We start from the raw sequence: 23,448 nt of genomic DNA, 5'->3' as shown, positions 1-23,448 counted from the left end.
TTCTGTTTGAAGTTTAAAATAATTACCTTGTCAACTTTCATAGCATTCATTATTTGAATATAAAACAAGAAGGTCAGACTCCTCTACTAGAGATCCCTGCTGTAACTGCTCTATTACTGTTTTGAAACAGAGTGCATTTCTGTTTCTTGGCAAAACACACGCATTAAACCTTACCTTTACAGATAGGTTTTGTTTTGTTTACTGGGCCGTAGCTCAGTAAACATGAAGATACAAAATTAGGGCTGCAGCTCGGTAAACATGAAGATACAAAATCCTGGCTATTTATAAAGCTGCCGACATTTATAATTTTATTTATTCTGTATTGCTTGTACTCTGGATAATGTTACATTTTGCAACAGCTCTTCCAACATGTTGGCAAAATTGAACACGTGGTAGAGACCCAGGAAATGTACTGCAGTGATAGTAATCCTTTTTTTGCTTGTTTTTTCTGATGCTGCAAGTCCAAGTAGGGATGCACAGTTATTTGTTTTCATTTAAATGATATTAATTTTCCCAGTGTCAGGAAGAAAAATAAAGAAAATATACAAAGAAGTGAATGGCATTTCCAGGAAGCTGCGATCACAGCAGACCAGAACTGCACATGGTGTGTCCTAGTCTGCTGTCCTCTGGTCTAGCCTGCGAGTCTGCCCAACAACAGCTTGTTGTGGTGTGGTATGAAGGCACCAGGGACAGCTTTCTGTTCCAAGAAGCAGCTCAGGGTTTGAGGGGCTGAGGAGCATCAGTGCTCAGAGCAGGAATGCTGGGGGTGTCTCCTGTCGCCTGCTCCTTCCCTCACCTCGCTGAAGCTGGTGGAGCAAGAAAGCTCCCACCTCCTGGCCATGCCAACAGACCGGAGCCGGTCTTCCCTGGCCAGCAGTCTCAGAACGGTGTGCCACCACAGAAATCAGAAAAAGCCAGTGGACCCCCAGCTTGTTGTTTTCTAAAGCCCCTGCTATGAGGAGTACTTGTGAGGGCGAGGAACCATCTGCAGAGCAGCCACAGGGAGTTCCTTATTGATATTTTATGGCAGAAAATAGCCTGTTGCCCTATCATGTGTTTCCTAACCCTGGTAACACTTCTTTTCCTCCTTTAGTGAAATCCCTTTAAACTGTTGCATGCAGTCACTTCAGTTCTCCAGTTTGTTCCTCTCCCTTGTATGCCTCCATGTAAAAGAATCATAATGGCATGCAGAGATTTCTGCGCTGCACGAATAAGGTTCAAGATTTGCACTGGGAGTGACAGGATTAATGTATGATGTGAAACAGATCTCTTGCTTTGTTTCCTTCACTTCAAGTCTGCCAGTTCCTTAGTTGTTTCAGACCTGTGCTATGGGATTTATTAGTCAAGGGTGTTATTTTAATAACAGCACTAGATAAAGAAAGATCAGTAGTATGATATCACTGCCTATGACTACACAGTCCTGCTGTCAGCCCAAGTCCTCCTTCCTTCTCCCCAGATAACTGCTTGCAGATGACTTCCAGTTTATTTCTCAGCTCTATAAACAAAATATGGATATATTAACTGCCTGTATGTGTTTGGACTTTGGGGATCTCACGTGCTGTGGCTCTGTCTAGGACCCTGTTTGTAGTTTGTCTTCTGGGTAGGTTTTTCAGGTGTTGAGGACAGTCTGAAGGCCGTTTTTAAGAGACAATATGGCTATCTATTGCTATTATCTACATCAAAGTTGAATTTCTCCCCCGTCCTGAGGCTACAGACCTGTGCAGCAGAAGAATAACTGTAATGGTACCCTCTTTAGGAAGCTTGCTTTTTGGTATCAGGCCAGATGGACAGATCCTATTGCCATGTGACAACCAGAACCAGATGGTCTCAGTTGCTGTGAAAGAGGTGGAGCCTTTTGTTTCTAGGCTGGGAGTTCACATCCAGTCTGAATCACTAGACAAATAAATTGTCAGTCCTCTCCCAGCTCTAAGGTTAAGTGCTTCCATCTCCAAACCTGTGGCATCCTTGGCACTTATTTATTAGCAGGCAAATGCTCTTGGAGACTGACCATGCTGCTAGGCTTGGCTCCTTCACAAGCACTGTGGTGCACCGTGGGATGCTTGGATTTCTGTTACCTTTTAGAAGAACCAACTTGTGTGTGAATGTGGAAGATAACCTTGTATCCTTCTCACAAACATGACAGGTGATAAGATATAACATCCTACTCGCTCTTAGAAAACTTTTACTGCTGTGACTATACTGATGTAGTTAAAATGGGGGAAAAAAACCRACTGCAGTGCAGTTACTATCAGTGTAGGAGTGCTAATATGTTTAGCTAATTCCAGGTCAGAGCGATATTAGCAGAAATTTCATCTAAACTAGAGCTTTATCTGTATAACCATGCTGACAAAAAAAAGCATCAGACTCTTCCTAGAATAGTTATACTGGTAATACTTTAAAGTGTAGCTAAGTAGAAGTTTGAATGTGACTCTTTCCCTCTTCCATCTATAGAATTATTCCAATTAAGGTTAATCCATGCAACTCAGGTTTCAAATGCTTGTAATAAAGCACTTGCAAAGTAATTCCTGAAATCCATGTAGAATTTATTTGGTAGATAGTTTCAACTAGTAAGTCCAGAGAAATATCCATGCTTATGGATAATTCTGTGAGGTGGAAGTCAAGCCCAAATGATAAAATAAATGATAAATTCTGCCAGCTCTAATTAAAATATTATACTTAGGAAACCCTCTTGTGCAGTTCCAGTCTGTCATATGTATGGCTAATATCTGTGAGAAATGTGGTCAAAAACACCGTGCTGTGTTTTATGCATCTAAAATTTACCTTGTCCTATAGTGCTCTTGTCGTCATCAGAAAACCCTGTTCGTTTTTTCTTTTTATTTGAACTTTCGCAAATCCTTAATTAAATGGGTCAAGTCCCTACAGGATGCTGGCTGCGTGGTGACTATAAATACTGCAGCGAGCAGCCCAGCGCTTCCATCTCTCGCTGGCCTCTAGTGGGAGGAAGCTGAACTGCCTGACTGCCAAGGGCAGGATTTTCCTAAATAACCTGAAGGAAACTGGTGTATTGCTTTTGTTGTAAATTGGTGGGAGTTCTGCATTTAACCCTGCTAAGTTTATTGAAAAAGCTAACCCTGTACTACTGAATGGGGATTTTATTTCAGCTCGGTGATCGCGGGCTGTGCTTTGCGATAGCTGTCCCAGAGAGAGCTGCACTGGTGGTGGGTTGCATGAAATGCTGTGTGGCCACCGCACGCAGTTTGTCAGCCAGCGTGAAATCCTGTTTGGTCATGGAGTTATGACAGTAGCTTGAAAGTCAAACTCAGGGGAATGTTGGATGTGTTCGGCAAGTGTTGAGGGCCTGCACCTGAACCAGGGAATTGCAAACTAGCCCAGGCTTGCCATTCATACACAGGAACTATAAACATATGAACTTGGTAGTGAGGTCTCTAGTTTACTCACTCAAGAAGTGAACTGGGACATAATGTTCTTTGCCATGTATTATCTAACACCTCAAACAAAACTTCTGTGTAAATGTTACATTCTTAACTTCTCTGTCCACATAAAGCGAATGGAAAGAGTGACCTCAGTGTTTACATCAAACCAGTCAGCAAAAGTGTGTTCCAGATACTCATGACTGAACTAGATTATTTGCTTACCTGATGAGTAAAAGGGAAATATTATGTCAGACCTGCTTTCTGCTAGAGTATAGAACCAAAACATGGAAACCCGAAACATAACAAATATATACTTAATATTAAGAGGAGACACTGGCAGTATTACTAGAAGGGTATTGATATCAAACTAGAGCTAAACAGGGGGATCTCTTCCTTGTACGAGTAGTTAAAGAAATGGGGTATAGCCTCTGCTCTGCAGATGATGGAGGATCCACCTTTCTGCCCATTTGTCCTCTATAAAACACATGTGAAACAAAGGGGTGTGACTCTGAAATCAGCTCTCTGGGTGAACACTGTTTTTTCTCACTTATTTATGCAATGCCAAGTGCAGTAGAAACCTCTGCTTAAGGCTTTTAGCTATGACTGGTGAATTCCTATCAGTCCCCCAGGGACCTCATGTTTCTCTGTATCAGTTAACTTTAGAAATGTGCATCAGCCAAATGTAGTGATTTAGGAGGGACTCTGAACCAACGCTCATGCACAATTGTCAATTCTGAGTTTGGGTGAAGAAGTATCAAAAATCAGAACGTGAATGTAGTTTTCAGGTTTGGAAAAACTGGTTGTTAACCTGGGTGGAATGACAGTTGTGGATCTGAACATCATTGGAAGTTTGGCCTGTGCAGCATTCCAGTCTATTCATTTTTACATTGCCTTTTAAAACTTCACAGGCAAATGTACTTTTTTTCTTTTAACTGTAAAACCATTCAACTTCTCATACAATTTAGATATAATGCAGAATAAAATGCAGATAAAACAACATATGCATTTTTTCTCTCTTTCTTCTGATGCGGTTAAAATACTCAATTTCAATCTTGAAAATTCCACTCTTTCTCTTGTAACTAAATATATTTTATTCATGTTAAACATGTCATACCTTGGTACAGAGACCAGTATTCCAGGCTCTAAAGGCTGAAATACACTAAGTGACTAAATAAAAACCTACCTTTGCCTTGCCTGACTGATGTAATAAAAGACAACATATCAACACATGCTAGATGGACTACAATTTCTGCTGGCAATAAACTGCTGTCATTTATTAATTGGTAGTAACAAACAATAAAGAGACTTATTTCACAGCTGCCTGAAAGGTCAATGAAGTAGGGTCTGGGAGAAAGGGAAACGGCAGATAGTGCTGTTTTCTTTCTTTTCTCATCATTTTTGCTAACACCAAGGCAGAACTGGTTCATCCTTTTTGTTCCCTCTAATATGGAGCTCTCGAAGCCACGCAGAGCAGTTACCCTCTCTTGTGAAGTCGCTGTCATATTGTTGTACACTGGAGCTGAGATGAATTGTCTCCAGGTCACCATGGTGCAAATAATGGAAGAATTTGTTTCTGACATGGTCTTGTAGCAGTGGTGACTAATGTCTGCAACTTTCTCCTGATGTAGTCAAGCAACTTTACAAGAAGAAGGAAAACAGCGCTGCCCCAAAACTTCTTTTTTTTCCCTGGCTCCACTGAAAGTGCTTTTCTTGGAGCTTCCTTCCTCTGCTCTTTTCAAGCCTGTTACCTTAAGTTAAAAAAAAAAAAAAAGCAATAGTGAGCCCCCACCCTGTAATTTAACATCWCAGTTTTGTTTCTTAATTATTGCCCATCCGCTTCCCTTCCTCACCCTGTAAAGCACATATTCTTGCCCAGGAGCTGACTGTTTCTCTGGGAACTGGAAGACTTGTTCAGTGTGGTCTAGCACCAGAAACCTCCATGTGAAGCTCTTTCAGTCTGTTATTGCTTGGCAGCCTAGTATTAAACAGACATGGAGAAAAAAGAAAAGAATAAAGGTTTTGAATAGAAAGAGAGCTACAAATCTTCCTTAGGTGTTGATTAAAGGCTAGCATCTTTGCATTAGTGCAGTTCACATTTTGTGTGCTTTCTTTAGTAGCTCTTGCCAGTAACCAGCTAATTTTGGTCTTAGCTGCATTTATAGCACTACTTCATTAACGTCTGAGCTCATGACTTAGTCTTCAGGTGCTACATTAGCTGAGTCCTTGTACGTATGTTTGTGTCCTATACACATTGCTACATGAAATTAGATTAAAAAATGATGCTGAAGTGCTCTGCTGAAATTCAGGGTGTCAGTGGGCAGGCACATCTTGTCTCCTCTCCGTCTCTGAGATGTAAGTACCAGTAATTTTCAGCAGGGGCACACTATATCTTAACACTATGTTTTAAAAACACAAAACTACTTTTATTTCAATATTTTATAGAACTAATGTGGCAGCAGGTTCKAGTGTGACTATAGTAGTCAAACTGTTTGGTTACATGCTTAAAAGGAGAGATGAGATGTAGATCAGGRCTGAGATAAACTGGCCTTTGTCAGTTTTGCTAATTGTTGTCAGCAGTATTGATCCAACTTAGCTAGAAATACCACTTAAATTTGCAGAATATAATTAAATCAAACTATTTCTTAAATTTATACTATGAGTTTTCCCTAAGGCAGATGTGCTTATATAAATAAGGGATTTCCATCGTGTATTATTTAAACTTATTTAAATATTTACCAAATATCTGTTGCTAAAGAGGTACCTGATTACATGCATATATATTACATGTGTATGTATACACATAAATATATGTTGATGATATCACTTGGCATTTTATCATTTCAATAGTGTTGTGCAAACATTAATTAAATGAATCCTATCAATAAATGAGGTAAGTAAACAAGTACTTATTAGACTATGCCACATTACTTGCAAGACAACTGAAAAATATTATAGCTGTAATTGCCTGAAATTCTCCTGATGTCAGCAGGAACAGGGATTCCTCAGCATCTCTGAAAAACAGGCCCTTGGAGCATTGGCCAAGGCTAAGCTGCAAGGACTATTTAAGGTACCGCTGAAACTTGTTCCGTGAGGCTTAGTCCTGGCTCTGTCCTACAGCAGAGTGCTACCATGTGAAGCAACAAGAGAGAGGGAAGGAGCAAATGAAGTGGTCATGGGTAGAATGATCTCAACTGGAAGGATGTTTGATGAGTGAAAACTCTTGCAGAATGTTACTGTCCTGGGAGATGTTTTGAAAACACAAAAGAGCCTTGAGTCAGTGGCAGAGTCCCCAGAGGAGCCCTGTTGCCCCGTTGTAGGAGGCAAGCATGAATAGTGCAAGTGTTGTTGGCCTTTGGTCATAAAATGTAGAACTGGCCAAACACTTTTGGGGTACCATCCTTTTTTTATTTTATGCTTAAAACATTAAGTGTCACCGGCTGATTGAACTTCAGTTAGTAAGCTGGGTCAAATTCTGTACAGTTTTCTGGCTGTGATCTAATTTACACTACATAGTTAAGGAGTAATTCCATGAAATTATGACTAGCATGAGCAAGTAAAGAACTGTGCCCCTAAAGAATGGCTGGAGTCTAATTTCTTCCTTTTCATTTTTTTAAACAGGATAAGTAAAATGCTCCCAAGTTGTAAAAAATTTCTTTTTGTGTTACTGACATCTGTTTTAAGAAAATTGAGTTGATTTCAACTTTTGGTGGAATCATATTTACTTTATTAATCTAAATAATGAGTATGTTTATCTGTTGTATGTGGTTGTTATGGAGCCACTTGGTTGAATGACTGGAGGAGGCTGTGTCTCATTTTCCCAGTGGCCATATGTTGCTGCTAAAAATGACAACACAACTGTTAGATGCTCACAATGACTTTTCTGGATGCTGAGCTCCATAATTCCTCCCAGTGCCTAGGGTTTGGCTGAGGTGCTCTTCTTCTTGCAGGACTCTCATCATCCAYGTATAAGGACATAATGGTTATTGCTAAGTTTTCACTTCAGGCTCTCAGCCAAACAGTAACAATTACCAACTCCAGATGGTGAGTCTGGATCAAACTAAACAGTGCAATGCTAGCGCTAGCATATGAGCAAGAGCATAGTCCTCTTCTTCAAATATAAAAAGTATCCTTCTGTGGCTGGATTCAGCAACACACATGATAGAATCAATCATGTGTTTTACAGTTACTTGGGAGTAATGGATAAAACTCCCTAAAATGCACAGATCCGTTTATATAAACTGGAATAACTCTTTCAAAAGCTTGAAAAAAGTCCGTTCACATAAACTAGAATAACTCTCTTAAAGGCCTTAAATGTCTTCTTTAATTCACTGATAAAATTAACAGCAAATCCACATCCTTATCACTGATGACTTAAACCGTTGTTGCATGCTTGCAGGATGAAGCTCTTCAGCGACAAACTTAATGGCAATGTAAATACAGTAAAAACATTAAACCTCCATGATTCATTGAACTGCAAACCAAATTCCAAATATTGCAAATCTGAAACCAAATCAGTGGGGCAGTGTTTTCTAAGCTCTTGGCAGCACTGTGTGTGATAATGCAAGAACAAAACTGATGAGAATTAGGCTTTTAAGATCAGAATTTATCTACCTGAAAGTAGACAATTGCACTCCTTCCAATCTCTGGAACAAAAGAGGAACTCCTGGTGCTCAGTTCAGCTCATTTTAACATGGCCACCTAAAATGGGCCAGATGAATCATGCTCTGAAAATGCTTCTTTTTTGCTGTGAACTGTGTGGGGGACTCAGGTGAATTCCACATGGACAACAGACTGAACATGCAAGTGTAACAGCAGCCCGGAACTGGTTCCATTTTTTCCACTTACTTCCCTGCATTTATTAAACCCCTGATATCCACCTATGGGGAAATCTGTTTAGCCTTCTTGCTGTGTTTGCTGCATGCAATACGGACAATAGAGAAAAGGTTGTTATAAAATAAAATCCAAAGGCATATATTCTGCCGAGTCTTTGGATACCACATCTGCCTCTATTTTTCATTTTTTCCTGAGCGAAAGATAATTCACCAGGCAGAGTGGGGAGGACCTTTCAGAAACCATTGGAGACTACGGGAATATTTCTGTCGGCTTGAGAAAGACTTACTACAATTTTAAGCAAGGTTGCCGTGTTGTCACAGGATAACCAGTATCCTAAATAACAATAGCAGATATCCTTGTTACCATGTGTATTGCAGTATTTCCATTGATTTCTGGAAAAAAGGAAGAACAGATCAATGATCTGTAAACCAAGAAGTCACAATCCTTTCTTATTAGTGCCTATAGCTGTTTCACCTGAGGGGTRGTTGGATGCATATGAAACAAAGCGGAAAACATATGTAAGTAACTAAGCCAGCCATTTCTGAATTTTTCTGTAGGAAAAAAATTGTACTATGTGTTAATCAGTTGATATCACAGGAATCATCTTTTCTATTATGGTTATTTTAATATGAGCTTAACATTTTGGAAGTGTTGAAGCTATGGCTAGCACCTCCACCTGTCAGATTTGCCAACATAAGCAAAATTAGGCCTCATTAATGCTTTGATGGAAGCAGCTAAATAGCACACAGGTACCATATGAAAGGGGCTGGGAAGATTCATAACTCCGAGACCTGGGTCTGATTGCTGGAGTCTTCAAGGCTGTATGGAGTTTGGGTGGATCCCTAGCTCCACCTGAGATCCATGCTGAGTCTTCTGAGTAAYTATAGCAAACTAATGAGAAAGCATGAAATCCTGTCCTGGGGCCCTGTGGGGACACTGGGCTGGATTTCATGTTGGGCGAGCTCTGGCATGGCTTTAGTCCTCTGTGCTATTTTGCATTTCTCTACCAATGTTTGAATTAATCCTTTCTTGTTGRCGCTTTGTTCTGCGTTATTTCTGTGCCTAAGGCTGCCTGCATTTTGAGCTGTCTGTATTTTTGTGTGGCCCTCATTGCCATATTGAGTGCCTTTGACTTCAAACTTGGCTCCCATCAGTGTGTTTAAAAGTAAAATGATTTCTAATGCTAATTGGGGTGAAGGAAAATGAGAGAAAGAGAGTTTAAAAATTCATATTGAATATTTATAAGCATCCTCAGTGCATTTGGTGGAACTGGGATGAAAAGGTTTCTAAAAGGTTTGTAATTCCTGCCGTGAGGCACTTTGTTGTGCTTCAGCTGTAATGCAGCTGAGGAAGTGGGGCCTGTGGAGGCCCTGAACACATTTGCTCTTGCCAGGTTTAGATTGTATTTTCTGTTGGTGTAATTAGTGAGCAGTAATGGGATGAGAGAGCTCACCTGTGCAGGTTTAGGGACCCTTTTAAAGTCAGAAGGTCTGCTTGGGCTCTGTGGAGGAGAGGTGTTTGGTGTTGGTATGTAGCTTTTGTGGTGTTTGTTCTTTGCTGTTCCTCAGTGCAGACAAAGGATTTCTTTAGCACCAGTGTTTGCTTGGACCCCACCTGCCTGGTGGGGCTCATGCTAGGGCAGATGAAGAGTCTTGAGGAAGCTCTTCATCAGCCTGGCTGGATGCGGGCTTTCTGTGAATCTCATTCCTTGTCTGAACTCTTCATGCTGATTCCAGTGAAGATCAGAGAATGTGACCCTGGGGTAACTGCAATAAATCACCCTTTGGTTGTATCTTAAAATTGTTTTGCTCAAAAGTAAGTTGTTGCAGGCTGTTGTCTCCACTGGTAACTTGGGAGAGGCAGTCTAACTGTAGATTCAAGTAAGCTGTTTCTAGAGTAATGGAAATGGCACACAAACTAGCAATGCACTATGGGGATGCTGTGTTACATGATGCAGTGGGAAAGGCTGTGTGCAAAGATGAGGCAGAGATCAATCCCTTGAAAAGAGGAGAGATTTGTTCAGTCTGTTCTTAGCTTTCTGTGTGCATCATAATTTGCCTGTGAGATTTATATAGAATGGATAGAGCCCTGGAGCAAATCACTAAAATTTGATGTTAAGGATAAGTCTGGGAACCAAGGCCCCTCTTTGTTTCTGTATTGTATCTGCTTTAGCCACGTCTTAAAAGTAGTGACAAGCTGTGAATGCTTGACCTCTCACTGATTCCCGGGCAAAATACTGATCCCACAGCAGCTGTATTAGGCAATTTTTTTTTTTTAAGCAATCATTGCTGCTTCCTGTTATATTTGCTACTGATACRATCTTCTGGTCAAATCACACTGATGCTTTTGCAGTTCTATTGTCAGTGTTAGCTCTGCCCATGGTGGCCCCAGTGCTACTATTTTAGGATATGGAACATGGTCTGAATTTAGTCTCTTTGTGGCTATTTTTTAAACAAAACAAAAAACCAAAAAACCCTTGCACTGCTGTGCAGCTGAACTTGATGTCTTTTTAGATGGGCAAAACYACATCTGATGTCAGTGTGCATATTGTCCAAGTGAAGACTGAATAAGGACTACAGCTTGACTTTCTCTGCCAAGTGGACAAAATGGGGTGGGGGTCATCAGCTCCAGGGGAACCCTGGGTTTGCTGCCCAATCCTAGATTAGGGGCTGGTGAGGAGTGGGCTACATTATGTCTGCCTTTCCCTTCTTGGAGCAGATTGGCATTTGAGGGCTTGGGAGTGGACTGCCTTTTTTCCCCCTCATTCCTTTCAATGAGCCAGCATCGGGAGTAGTGATTTAGTGGAATGACTGTCCAGAAGTAATGTATGGCAGGAAAGAGTTGCAGCTGCCTATTTACAGTCCTTTTTCCATGGGTTGTGTTTATGGCAGCACAGAGTGAATTCTCTCCTCTCTTTTCTTCCTCAGGGAACAGGGAGTCTCAGAAGTAAATCATCAACTCTGTTACCAAAAAGTGTCAAAAGATTGCCAGATGTGAGAAGGAGAGTGCAGGAAGGCTAGGAACCACAAATAACTTATTTTCATTTCAATAATTATTGCTGCTGGACTTCTCTGTTGGATTAATAGCCTAAGAAAAACCAAGATATCTCAGAGTCACAAACGTGCTAAAACATTGAAATGTGAAGCATTCCTGCTTCCTTCCTTACCGAATGGTACATCCTAGCCACTTCCTCTACTAGATAAGCCCCTTCCATTGAAAGAGGTTTTTCTTTCCTCCATCTAGTTGAACACTGAATTTTTAAAAGTTATTTTCAGGTCTGCATCCTTTTCAGGAAGGAGGTTAAGCATGGTTTCATCTTTGCATTAGATGGTATTGTTAAAAATCCCCAAGACGCTGCAAAGCTGAAGAAAACTCTGCCTTTCTGGGAGAAGAAGGGTGGAGATGCAAGGTTTTAGCTCCCCTTGCTGTGTTTTATTTGTGATTCTGTTTTCACCTGTATATTTTTTTTCACCAGTAATTTTATATAAATATTACAAGTAATGAAGTGCTGATAATTCCTGAGATTCTCTGGCAGTCCTACTTTGATACATTGCATTGTGCCATATTTGTACACCAAGGCAAGAGGAGACCCTTTTCTAAGTCTAAATAGTCCTCCTCACTTCAATATTCAAGTGCTTTCCAGTAATTTGTTATCTTACATAATTGCTGACTTTTCTTTGAGAACAGGAAGCTTCGTTCCTCTCTTGCACAACAAATCTGAGCCACAAAGCTGTGTCTTGTTCCTCCATGTTATGTGCAGAGCCTGCTGCGGCCCTAGGAATTTTACTTAATATAGCTCCAGCTTTACCATGAGGGTGTTATGGAGTAGCTGCTGCTGGTGAGTCTTTGGGGTTTGTAGTGTACACGAGCCCTTTTGTCTTCATTTCACCTCACGACGTGCAATGTTTACTCTGCTGCGCAGAGCTCCAAATCAGAGTAGACCTCCCAGAGAAGCTAATAGTGGGAATGTAAATTCTCTTGTTAGCTACCTGGGTGCTGGGGCTTGCTTGCTGCAGAGGAGTTACTGACTCAGTAACAGGAGTTCATCAGAAATGGAGCACTTCAGTGGTTGCATGTGGTATTCTTGGATTTCATTACAAAATCCTCATCAAAGCATGTGGTGGTTTTGGCCTTTTCTTTGGTGCCTGACTTCTCCTTTGTGCACATTAACTAATTTTAAGGGTTTACTGAAGAGTTTAGACTCCTGCTTTGTTTCTGCTCCTAGTCACAATTCATAGTGACTGATCATGTCCTATCGTAAGGTGATCTTCTCACTTAGCCTCCTCTCCAGCTTATCCCCCAAAGACTGCATTGAGGGGGTGCAAAACCTGTACAGGCTGTAAAACATCTGTGTTCCTCAAAGATCACTGGGAAGTCCGTGGAAAGGCTGGTATTAGTCTGAGTGATAAGAATAAAGCTTATTCATGGTTTTGTCCACGAATCTGTTCTTCTCTGTTGCTGGACTAGATGTAACTGCTTTCACTTATGGTTGGACATGATCAGACGCTGGTGCTTGCCTATTAAGTTTGCTGTACCATACATTTCTTCATTCCAGTTGGCACTAGAAACTAACCACACACAGAAAATGAACACCAAGCACATGTTATGTATTTCCAGATGTCTTCAAAATTGCTGGGAGTCTTCCTTAATGGAAGAACATCAGTATTTGACTAGAATTGATTTGGGTGGCTGATTCTGAAATAAAAAGAARGAAGATAGCCTGGTTTTATTGGGGAAATTAGAGGGAAAAATTAGACCACAGCCTTGCAATGAATTGTTATGGTTAGTGTGGTCACACCTATTTCAAACTGTAACTGAGCTCGTTACTTAGGTTTTTTCCTGCGTATTTTTGAGGCTTAGAGTGATATATCCTACATTGGGGGGGAAAGGGGCCATTTCCTGGAGAGCCAGACCTAGTGATAAAATCTGCATTAGGAGAATACCTTGTTACCCATCTGGTAAAGGTGTCAAGTTTAGACTTTTTTAAAGATAAAACATAATCTGATTTTTAAAAAAGACATAAAAACAGACAGAATTTTGGCCTTAAGAGCAGTGGCTCTGAGGGTGGGTGTGTAGTGTAGGAGACTTCTGTGGCCATTGCCATTAGCTTTTGGTAGTCTCATTTCTTCTTGCTGAGCTGTTGTGGTTTTTTACATGTATATGGAGCTGATGCAAAATATTCTGATAAGAGCTTGCCAGACAACCCCACTAATCAGCTCCAAGGGACCACAATGATTTTGATTAAATCTCCTTAAGCTTTTATATATATACTTAAAAGGAGGTCTTCTATCAGAACAGAAGGTGTTGATTTTTTTTAAGTTACTTTGCATTAATGCATTTTGTATCATACCCAGTGAAGTTTTAAAAACTAAAACTTCAGTGCTTTGATTTTATTGAAATTAAATTTTTCAATTAACAAAATAAAAATGACTTTGCAGCAGAAAACCCACTTAGTTATTTTTGGCATATGACCACATTTAATCTTCTGAAATTTGCTGTGCAAGTGAAATTTCCATTGCCACACAATTCCATATACCAAAATATATTTGCAGAACAACACCAGATGTAATGATAGATTTAATAGGAGATAATTTCTTAGAAGGGCAATTATGTTTGTGATCTGTTTATACCAGTATATAGAAATAGAAGGTGTTTTATTCATGGACAGCAAGATTCTGCTACCATTATTCATTCCAGCTTTTTACAGTTAATTTTCAGACTAGACTTCTCTCACAGTTTTTCAGTCTAGAATTTTGAGGTCCTACTATGAGGTTAAAGTTGTCATGAAATATAACCATCATGATAATTTTAGAACAGACATAAAAAGAGAGGAGAAAGAGAGCCCTCATGGCTGTTTTGGAATATCTCCTTTAAGTAATCATTTTATGTGCAAGCTAGTCTAAACTCTGCAATTGAAATGTCACAGCATTAACATATAACTTCTCAAGAAGCACTTATTTCTTTCAACTTCTACAAAGAAGACCTTAGCTTAAAAATACACAGTTACTTGATTAGATTTGAACAATAAACTGGAATCTCACTGGAAATAAATTGGAATCTCAGCTGGAAATAAAGGAGGTGCATTCTCCCCCTGCGTCCCCCCCCCCCTCCCAGGCACCTGCCTTAGGCAGTGCTGGAAAGCCCTTGGGAGGTGTTTGCTTGCTATCTAAATGTCTTAGACAGTAAATTGGTACAAGACTCTTACTATTCTGACACTATGGGGTTGTCTGTTTTCTTAATATTCTGCATATGTTTCATTTTTTTGATGTTCGGAAGGAATTCCAAATACCATATTTTTCAGAGAATAGAAATTGCTCTGCTTTCTGCCTTACTGCTTATGGCATCATCTTGGGTGCATTATGATGGCTTGGAAAAGCATTTGTGTAATGCCTTATTGCTGAAGGATGTCTTGTGGTAGTTTTAAATCATTTGCAGTTCATTTTATTCTTTTCTTCTGGCTTTTTCAGGAAGTAGGAAATAATCCTGATGCAATTTGGGAATCCCTACAGAAATATTGGCGCTGTTGACCTTAAACATAAGGTGGAAATGGTACCAAGTGTTTACAAGTGAAGTAACACATTGTAAACCTGTAGCAAATAACTTGAAAGTTACTGGGCACTTTTTTCAAAAGTAACTTAGAAGTAATATTCTCAAAAGTGTTTTGGGCATTTTGGGGTAAGTCTTCAAGTGTGCTCATAGACTCCTGACACTTCACAGCTAAAAGTTTTCCATGTCATCTTTCTTAGTAACCAATAGCTCCATGATTTATTTTCTCTCTCTCTTCCTCAGCTCCCTTTTCTAGATACTGGGTACTTCTTTTATCACAATGGCATTGCTAAGGCCAGAAGAAGACGCAATCTTCAGCGCAAGCTTCGTCTGGAAAAGGATTCCAGGGTAAGTGTTTCACCATTATTTGCATCTATCGTTTTTTTTATAACATGGACTGTTTGTGCGATCAAGATGATGATCAAGTCTGTAGTTATTGCTATGTGATGTTTAAGTTTGGTGACTGCTATATGCACACACCACCAAACAGCCTCAGCTTTTTTCTGATTTTACTACAACAAATACTCTTACACTGTCTGATATTTAGCCTCCCCCTCATAGCACTAAGCAATGCCATAGTCTGCAAAACATCTCAGTGTGCTCTGTAGCTACCTCCATGCTGTGGGGCAGGGCTGTCAGGGGTATGTCCCACAGTCCCCTGTTCTGCTGGTCCCTGGATCATCCAGCCTGGAGTACCCAGTGGCATGAACTTTGGCTTTTCCTTTGCTGTCACACTGGGACTTGTCAGGTAATGGTGCCCACCCTGGATGTTATGAGGGTGTGTGCTGGGGACAAGGCCTGAAGCACTCCATGCTGATGCAGCCACCTGGTCTCCCTTCTTAAACACAAGCCTTAGCAGAAGCAGTTGCCTGCTAAGTCTGTCAAACTTCAGTTTTCTTTTCAGAAGCTCAGTCTGCAAATGGTGTGTTTGCTTTTCAGAAGCATAAACCCCTCAGACAGTAGGGAAAGGCCCTTTGTGCAGAAGGCTGTGAGCTGGAACTGGCAAATTCTTCTTTCTTCAGAGTTGTTACAGCAGACTTATACTGAGCTGGAGTGGAGCCAGATTGCACAAAAAGTGTATTTTCTGCCCAAAGAAAGTAAATAAGCTTAGGGAATGATATCATGAGAGCAAATGGATTATTTGTTAATCCTTCATCAGGCTTTAAGCTCTCTGCRCTGGTGAGGAAAAGAGATCATAACTAGATCCATGAGTTTTGTAAGTATACTCCGAAACAATAAAGGAAAAAAATAATCAAACACCTATGTTTCATTATGCATATTTCATTAGCACTTGTTCACTGAGGCTCACAAAGAAAGGAGAGGAACAATTTTATTCCAGCCAGAGTTTTAGTATCAGATATCATAAGCTATTGGAACACCTATGAAAAAAAAGAGCAGGAAGGAAAAAAATAGGTTAAATAAGATTGTAACTGTTGTTGCGACACCAGAGGAAACGAGGGCTGATGAATTCCCAGGTTAATTTTCCTGCTTTTGAAGAAGTTTCAAGTGGTTCTGGGCCCAGGTCTACTGGGATGCATGGCCATTTGCTGCAGCATGGCCAGTCTCTCCAGTGGCTAGGAGCTATGTGAATGAATCACACAGCTCCCAGGTGTTGCCTGCCTCTATCACCTAATCCTGAGATGGTGAGAGCTGAGTGAGGTCAAGTTCCCTGGGGCTGTTGCAGATGTCTTCGTGAAGTCATTCAGCTTGGCAGTATGTCTTTCAATGCTTGAGGCTACCTCCTCCTGGCCCACTTTTTTTTTTTTTTTTTTTAAACTGGTACCACTTAGAGGTAAGGGGCTATGAGGAAGAGGCCTATTTAACCCACCTTGAGTAGAAATTTCCAAACTTCCTCTGCTTTGTTTGCCAGGTGGATATCGGAAAGTAACACCTTTCAGAAACCATCTACAATTAGTGCATACCAAGCAATTGTCCCAAAAGAGGTCTTTCATTTCCCTAAAACACCCAACTTATTTCAGGAGAAGTATATAGTTAAGCAAGTAGTTTGCAAACCAGTGATTGAATGTGGTCATTGTAATGAGTGCCTCTGTACTGGAAACAAATATTTCAGTAAACCTCTGAAAAACTTACAAGCATTTCTGAGCCCACAGGTTCTCAGTGCAACCTCATAGCTGAGCACTCCAGTACTAATTCCAGCCTGGTTCTTGCACTGGCTGTCTCTAGACTTAGTGCTTACTGTGACAAAAAGCTGTTATGGGCAGCTTAAATGAATCTACCTTCTCTTTCAGAGATGTTCTCTTTTGTAGTCATCTTAATTTGTGGTCTCTAGACTTTTAGTTGGCTTCTTTCATGTGCAATGAAATCTTATTTTTACTGTTAATCTTCACTTCTTCCTGATGATGCATACCAATGGCTTGGCTCCCTGGCTGGCTTGACCTCAGTGAATAAAGCCTTGTGTTTAAATAACAAAGAATATCCCTCATGTGAGGAAGAGGATGACCCTGGGTGTATCCTGACTTCACAGGCTTTTTGGCCCTTGGGATGGAAGCAGCATTTCAGTTCCACATGTGACATGACATTTTCTCATCAAGCCCTCCTAGCTACTCTGTCCTACCAGACAGTCTTTCAGCTTCTATAATACCAGCTAGGTCAGTTGCTTCTTGTAATACATTTTGAAAACAATTAAAACCATCACTTTTTATTTCCCTTCTTTGTTTTAAATGCGTAGTTTGGAGAAGCCATTAAAATTCCAGTCATTCTTGTATATAAACAGAAACATAAATTGTGTTGACAGTACTTAATTTCAAACTCCACAAATAATTTCTAAATTTAATGGCATCTTTCTAGACCATTTACGCTCATTTTTACTTAGCAACAAATGTCAGCACTGTCATGGTTAATATGTTAACACATGAAGCCAAGAATAAAATGTTACTGTTGTCAGGCTAGCCAGGAAGCAAACTGACTGCTTCCAGCACAGGGCCTTAGAAATCTCTGAGGAACCACTATGGTAAACATTGTAGTTGCTTAGCCCTATCCAAATTTTGTGAGAAAGCAGGCTGCAGTTATTCTGTATACTTTTCTCTTTTAAAGAGATTATGATTCCTAGCTGATTTTAATTATTAGTTGAAAAACAGCACAGATGTTCACTCAATTAATTAATGTTCTTTAATCAAGTAAGGCCCTTGAGGAACCATGTCAGTTTTTCAGGAGTCCTGGGAGATAGATGGCAGAGCACTAGGCAAGCAGGTTACTGCATCATCTTCATGCTCTGCATGCCTCTTAAAACACTTGGAAAAGCTTCATTATGCAGAATTTACTGTATGTTTTTATCAAAATGATTTTTGAGATATACTAAATATATGCAGCAGTTGTGTGCTAAAAGTCATCTCTGTCAAGAGAGCGGGAATCGAACATTATTAAGATTCCTAGAGATCAACAAGAACTGAATCTTCATTCTGAGGAACAACCTCAAATATGATTAATTTGACATCAGTTATGTTAATATTCCTGAAGCCTGAAGCAATATTGGCAGCAGGTGAAGGTATACGTAATAGTGTTGTATACAGTGTTGTGCTACCGAACTGTTTAAGATAAAAGTGYGGGTGCACGAAGCACTGTGGCTTTTGCTGTCAGCACAGTACTCTTAGGGATTCTCACTGTCAGGATGGCAAGGACCACAGTGAATCAAACTGCTTCAAATGGAGCAGTTTAGTTATTTATATTATGTTCTGTGAGGTACAGAAGAACTTCCAGGAGAGGCTTGCTCAGAAACCACTTTTCTCCCACAGTTGCAAATTTCTGTAACTTCTAGTTGCGCTTGAATTTTGACGTTCTTCTGTACATACCTTTGGGGCAAAATAGATTTTGGACCAAAAAAATCCCTTTAACGCTTCTAACTGATAAAGCTAGAAGTTTTAATGAGATAAGACATAGCAGTAAGGTGTGTGAGTGTGTGTGTGGTGGTGGTGTTTTTTTTCCCCTCTTCTTTTGCATACATCTTATCTCATTAAAAATTCTAGCTGGAATCTGGAGTTTGCAATGTAGTATGATTTTTTTTAACCCATGTTGTGGACTAGGTCCATGGCTTCATTTGCAGGGCACATCTCAAAGATACAGTCAGTTAAATGAACATGTTCATTCTGATTTTGGCTAATGTCAATGGAGTCCCAATGCACTAACTGGGAAAGAGGGAGTCACCTTCCTAGGCTGCTAGTAGGACAGTTTGTGGGAAAGTATTTGTACTTCCTAGGAACAAATAAGGCAAGCTCATCTTTAACATCTGGGACAAGAAATAAGTGGAAGTGCAAACCACATTGATTCTGCAGCTTATTTGTGGAAGATGGTAGGATCACTGTAAATAAAATTGTTCACGTAAGATAGATTTAGTGCCAGCTTGTCTGAAAAGTTTTTACAGAACTCGTCTTTTGCATGTCTTGAATTTCAATTGGTTTATTTGGGATTTTTTTTTACTTAATTTTTGTTTTTTACTTTTAAAATAATAATCTGGTGTTTTGCAGCATGTGTTTGTGTGAGATATATCAGTGATGGAGGAAACTACACCTTCTCTGTGGGTAATCTAGCACTCTCCATGAGAAATTCTGTTTTCATCTGCTTTTATCTGTTAATTGTTTCAGCTGAAATTTCTCAAGCCAAAAGGTCAGCCTTAGGTTTGTTTTGGGAAACTTCACTTGAAGTAGCTGGTGTTCTTTGCCCTGGAGCTGCAAGCAGGGAGTCTGTCCTCAAAATGGCTCGTGGGCACTGGAAGGTGGAGGAGGATGTGGGCTGTGGAAAAAGCAGGGTTGACAGCAAGGGAGAAGGGCCAGTAGTGACATAAAGCCAAGGAGGAGCCAGGACAGAATGGGACTGGATATCCTAATGAGGGTGAGAAGGAGAGGATAAGCAGGACAGGCTGGAACAAGAAGCCGGAGTCAGAAAAAGGGTTGTGTGCTTTGGGCTTGGAGATCCTCCATGAGCTGAGGAGAACTTAGAGAAGCACAGGGGGACCTGGAGGGACTGGAAACAGCACGTCCGCACCAACATCAATGTACACTGCCTCCTGAGTGCAGCTCACAATGTAAGGTTAGAGCTAGATGACATTTTCCGAGTGAAACTTTCCTGGGAGCACAGCTTCTGTTAGAGCAAACTTTTGTTTTTAGTTGTGTGATCTTCACCAGTGTTATTGCTCTGAAAAAATAACTCAGAAAGATGGAGATATTTCATACTGTATTGTTTGTTAGGGTTCCTGCCCTTTAAAGTACAGCAGAGCCAGGATGGGAAGCAGAGGCCATTCCGGCTCCCCCCCCATAGCTAAAAGAAAACAATGGGATTTCCTTCATGCAAATTTTAATTTTTAAAACTGACTTAGATTCTGGTCTCCTGTGGAGAGACTTGACTATACTATTAACAAGTGTTTTGAAAAGTGGACACACAAAAAGGAAGGAAAATGCACAGTCCTTATGTTACCTTTTAGAGCTATACTTCTGTATTTTTCCAGTTGTTGGGTATTCTCTGTTGGCAAATAGTCTTTCATTGGAAGGGCAGGAGTTGAAATTCAGTTCTCTCAAAGATTATTTTGCTTTCTTTCAAGTTTTAGATAAAACCATTTTCCTCCCACACAGTCTCTCCTGTCAGACAGCTGCCAAGATTAATCCCACTCAAGAAAGAGGCTTTAATATACGGAGAAGAGCTGAGTCCCATTACTGATATCTATATGCAAGTGCGTTTGTGTTGGTGTTGGGGGAATAGATATAAATGTGTGTGGAGGGGGGAAGGTGAAATGAAAATCTTCCACTGAGAGTGAGTGAGTTTGGTGCTTAGATGATGACTTCTTTGGAAATAAACATCCCAGTGATGGCAATTGCTGTGTTTTCTAAAGGGGATTAGAAGGGGAAACTCAACTGATGCATGTGCAAGTACAGTAGTCCGGGGAGGGCAGATGGATAGCTTCTTTGAGATGTAGTCTCTACCCACCCAGGGTTAACAACAGTGCTGACCTGTTTCTGCTTTGAGGCTAGGGAAGAAAAGGAGGCTGTAGTTTCAGAGAATCTGAGCTTTTAATTAAATAAATCAAAATCTCTTCTATATTCTTCCCCAACTCCGATCCCTCTCATGCTCCCTTAAATATGACTGCCTTGTGGTTTCCAGCCTATTTTGCTGGACCATTGCCTCAGATGCATTGACAGCAACCCTGTGTGCTGCCCTGGTCTTTGCCTTCACCTGCTTCATCAGTCTTTGTCAACTCTGTCATCTCAAAGTCTTAACTTTCGCACTCCTCTTCTGCCCTCCAGCTTTTGCTATGCTGAGATACATGGGAGCCCACAGCTTCCTTGCTTCCCCACCAGTTGCCTGTTGCGTGGAGGCAGGGGTGCCCTGTGCTGTCAGGCAGTGAGGTGCCAAGTGCTGTCAGAGCCTGCCTGTTTAATCCATGGTCACTTTTACCAAGGAGAAAAAGGCCTGGCAGCTTGGGAAGAGCCACCACTGCTTAACAAGCAGCACCCCTTAGCAAGAAGAAGCCAACTTTCAACACCCCTTCTGAGGGCATTAATGAAGGGCTTGAGATGGGTTAAAGTTTTTTTTTATCTCTCTCCTGTAGATGCCAAGACAGATTTTTCCCTTTGCAAAAGTCAAGATGTTCCTGACAAGATCAGGAGAACCATAGGTCTGCCCCAGTGCGTGTAAAGTGAAGGGTCCTGGGGCTACAAGGGATGGGAGCCATCAGTCTGTGCTGTCCTCAGAGGTAAGGTTAGATCTCCGTAATTGCTGGTGGAGATGTAACCTGTTCCTCCAGCCCTCTGGTATTGGTGGCAGGCAGTTCTGTCCCTGGAACGTAGCAATGAATACATCTTACAGTTATTTTTATTAAAATGAGAATATGTGCCATCTCCATTCCTGCTCCATGCCTCACATCTTGATTTACCAGCTTTCTGGCTGATACCGGTTACTTCCATTTCCCTGATAAGCTTCTCCGTGTTAATAATCCTGATCAAGTCCCTTTCCATTCCCTGTGATCCTCCTCTATCTTGGAGTCAAGTGAGGGGCCCAGGAGCAAAGCTGGGCAGTCATGGTGCTATGCTGCCCAGGATGCTGTGTCCCTTGGAGGCTCAGTTTGCACTGGGCTGTGCTGCTTTCTCTGTTTCCTCCTCATTGTGGTGTTCAGCTTGAAAAAAGATATCCGGTGCTTTAACGTGCTGGTTGTCTGAAGTAAAGCTCAGAAGGTATCCCGGGGTGCTACTTCTGTGAGGAGAAAGCTGATTGACTCCCAGAAGCGAATGGGCAGCTGTACCAAAATCCATCTTGTAAGAAAGGATCAGCATTTGACCTGTGCACTGCTGAAATCCTGCTGTTAATTCCTTTTGCAGGCACAGGGATCAATTTCCCTGCGGTTCATCACAACAGTGACCCCAGTTCTGTACAAAACTTACCGCTTCTGTGTGGAGAAGCTGTACCTAAAATGAATGTAATGCCTGACACTTGCTCATCTCAAATCTGGGGAGGAGGCTTCAGCTTCCCCTGCCAGTTCTCTGCCACACCAGGAGGTATGGGTGTGTGTGAAGGTACAGAGACAGGAGAAAATAGCAGAGTGAGAGGCCCTTCCCATTTTTTAACTCTTTTATTTAAATTTGTGCTGCAGCTGGTAGAGGTGACAAACTTCCCCAGTGAAGGCTAGAGTTTTGCCCTAACATATGTGACTGGGATGGCATGCTGATAGGATTATGCCTAGGAAAAGTTTGGAGCTGCCATCAATTTTATGAGACTATTGGGCAGCATTATGTGAGCATTGATGGTATCCTTTTGGAAGGAAATGAAACATTAAGTAATAAAAGCTTGCTTTAAGTACCTGTAATAAATATTGAACAGCCAAAGAAAACTCATTAGAGGAAATGTTGTCTTTCCAATGCTGAAATAAAACCAGCCACCCTCAAACCTACACACTGTTGGTTGAAATGCATTGCCAGCTTCTTTGTGAAACAAGAACTGAAGACTTTTTTACTCATCAGTCATCCTTACAAAATGAGGCATGCTGTGCAGAAAACGGGCAGTATCTTCCATAAATGGATCACTGTTTTACACTGGATATAGCATTAGATAACTTACTTCAAAAACAGGTATCTGAGGAATGGCTTCCAAGAGTTTGTTCCAGTTCAGAGGGAGGCCTGATTCTCATATTAATAATTTTATCAGGACTACACCATCTTGAACATCATTTATTTTCCTTTCCCATACAGGTCAGAGTTCCTTTCTAAGTTTTGTTTCTAAATTCATAGGAACAGTTGGTAAGCATGATAAGAAAAGATTTTCTTGAGGACACTCTAGTCAGCTGTATGGACTAGGTCATTTAATAATTGGTATGTGTCTTACTACTGAGAGAATTTAACACCTAAATGAAACATTTTGCTTTTATGACATTTAGACACTTTGCAGATGTTGGTGTATGATTATTTAAATATATAAGTTCTTTTGAAAAGATGAAGAAGGTGAAGAAGCAACAAAGATTACAGCACAGAGCTGAAAAAGATCAGATCCAGGCAGAATCAGTTTATGGGAAGGTGGAATTCAACCTGCATTTTAAATGTGGAAAGAGAAACCACAATACAACCAGTAGAACAAAGACAAGTGATTGTAAGAAATGCAGCTGCATGTGTTGTGTGATCTAAGTCATTCTAAACAGGAAAGCAAGTTGAGAAAATATTGGGGCTGCAGGGAGGAGCTT

At 40.7% G+C, this 23,448-nt stretch overlaps 1 protein-coding gene across 2 annotated transcripts in view; it reads left to right on the top strand.

Moving 5' to 3' along the window:
* PCSK2 (proprotein convertase subtilisin/kexin type 2) overlaps positions 1–23,448 on the top strand; it is a 117,113-nt gene that overhangs the window by 5,894 nt on the left and 87,771 nt on the right. Inside the window, exon 2 of one of the 2 annotated variants that reach the window (XM_026055946.1) lies at positions 15,018–15,128. In XM_026055946.1, the coding sequence (XP_025911731.1) occupies positions 15,018–15,128 (111 nt within the window). The remainder of the gene's footprint in view (positions 1–15,017; positions 15,129–23,448) is intronic. The other variant, XM_026055947.1, reaches the window with a different exon arrangement.

This window comes from Apteryx rowi, unplaced genomic scaffold (assembly GCF_003343035.1).
Source record: "Apteryx rowi isolate R43461 unplaced genomic scaffold, aptRow1 scaffold_128, whole genome shotgun sequence".
Classification (NCBI taxonomy): domain Eukaryota; kingdom Metazoa; phylum Chordata; class Aves; order Apterygiformes; family Apterygidae; genus Apteryx; species Apteryx rowi.
The sequence above is the reverse complement of the archived record's forward strand: the minus strand, read 5'-3'. Positions and strand labels throughout refer to the sequence as shown.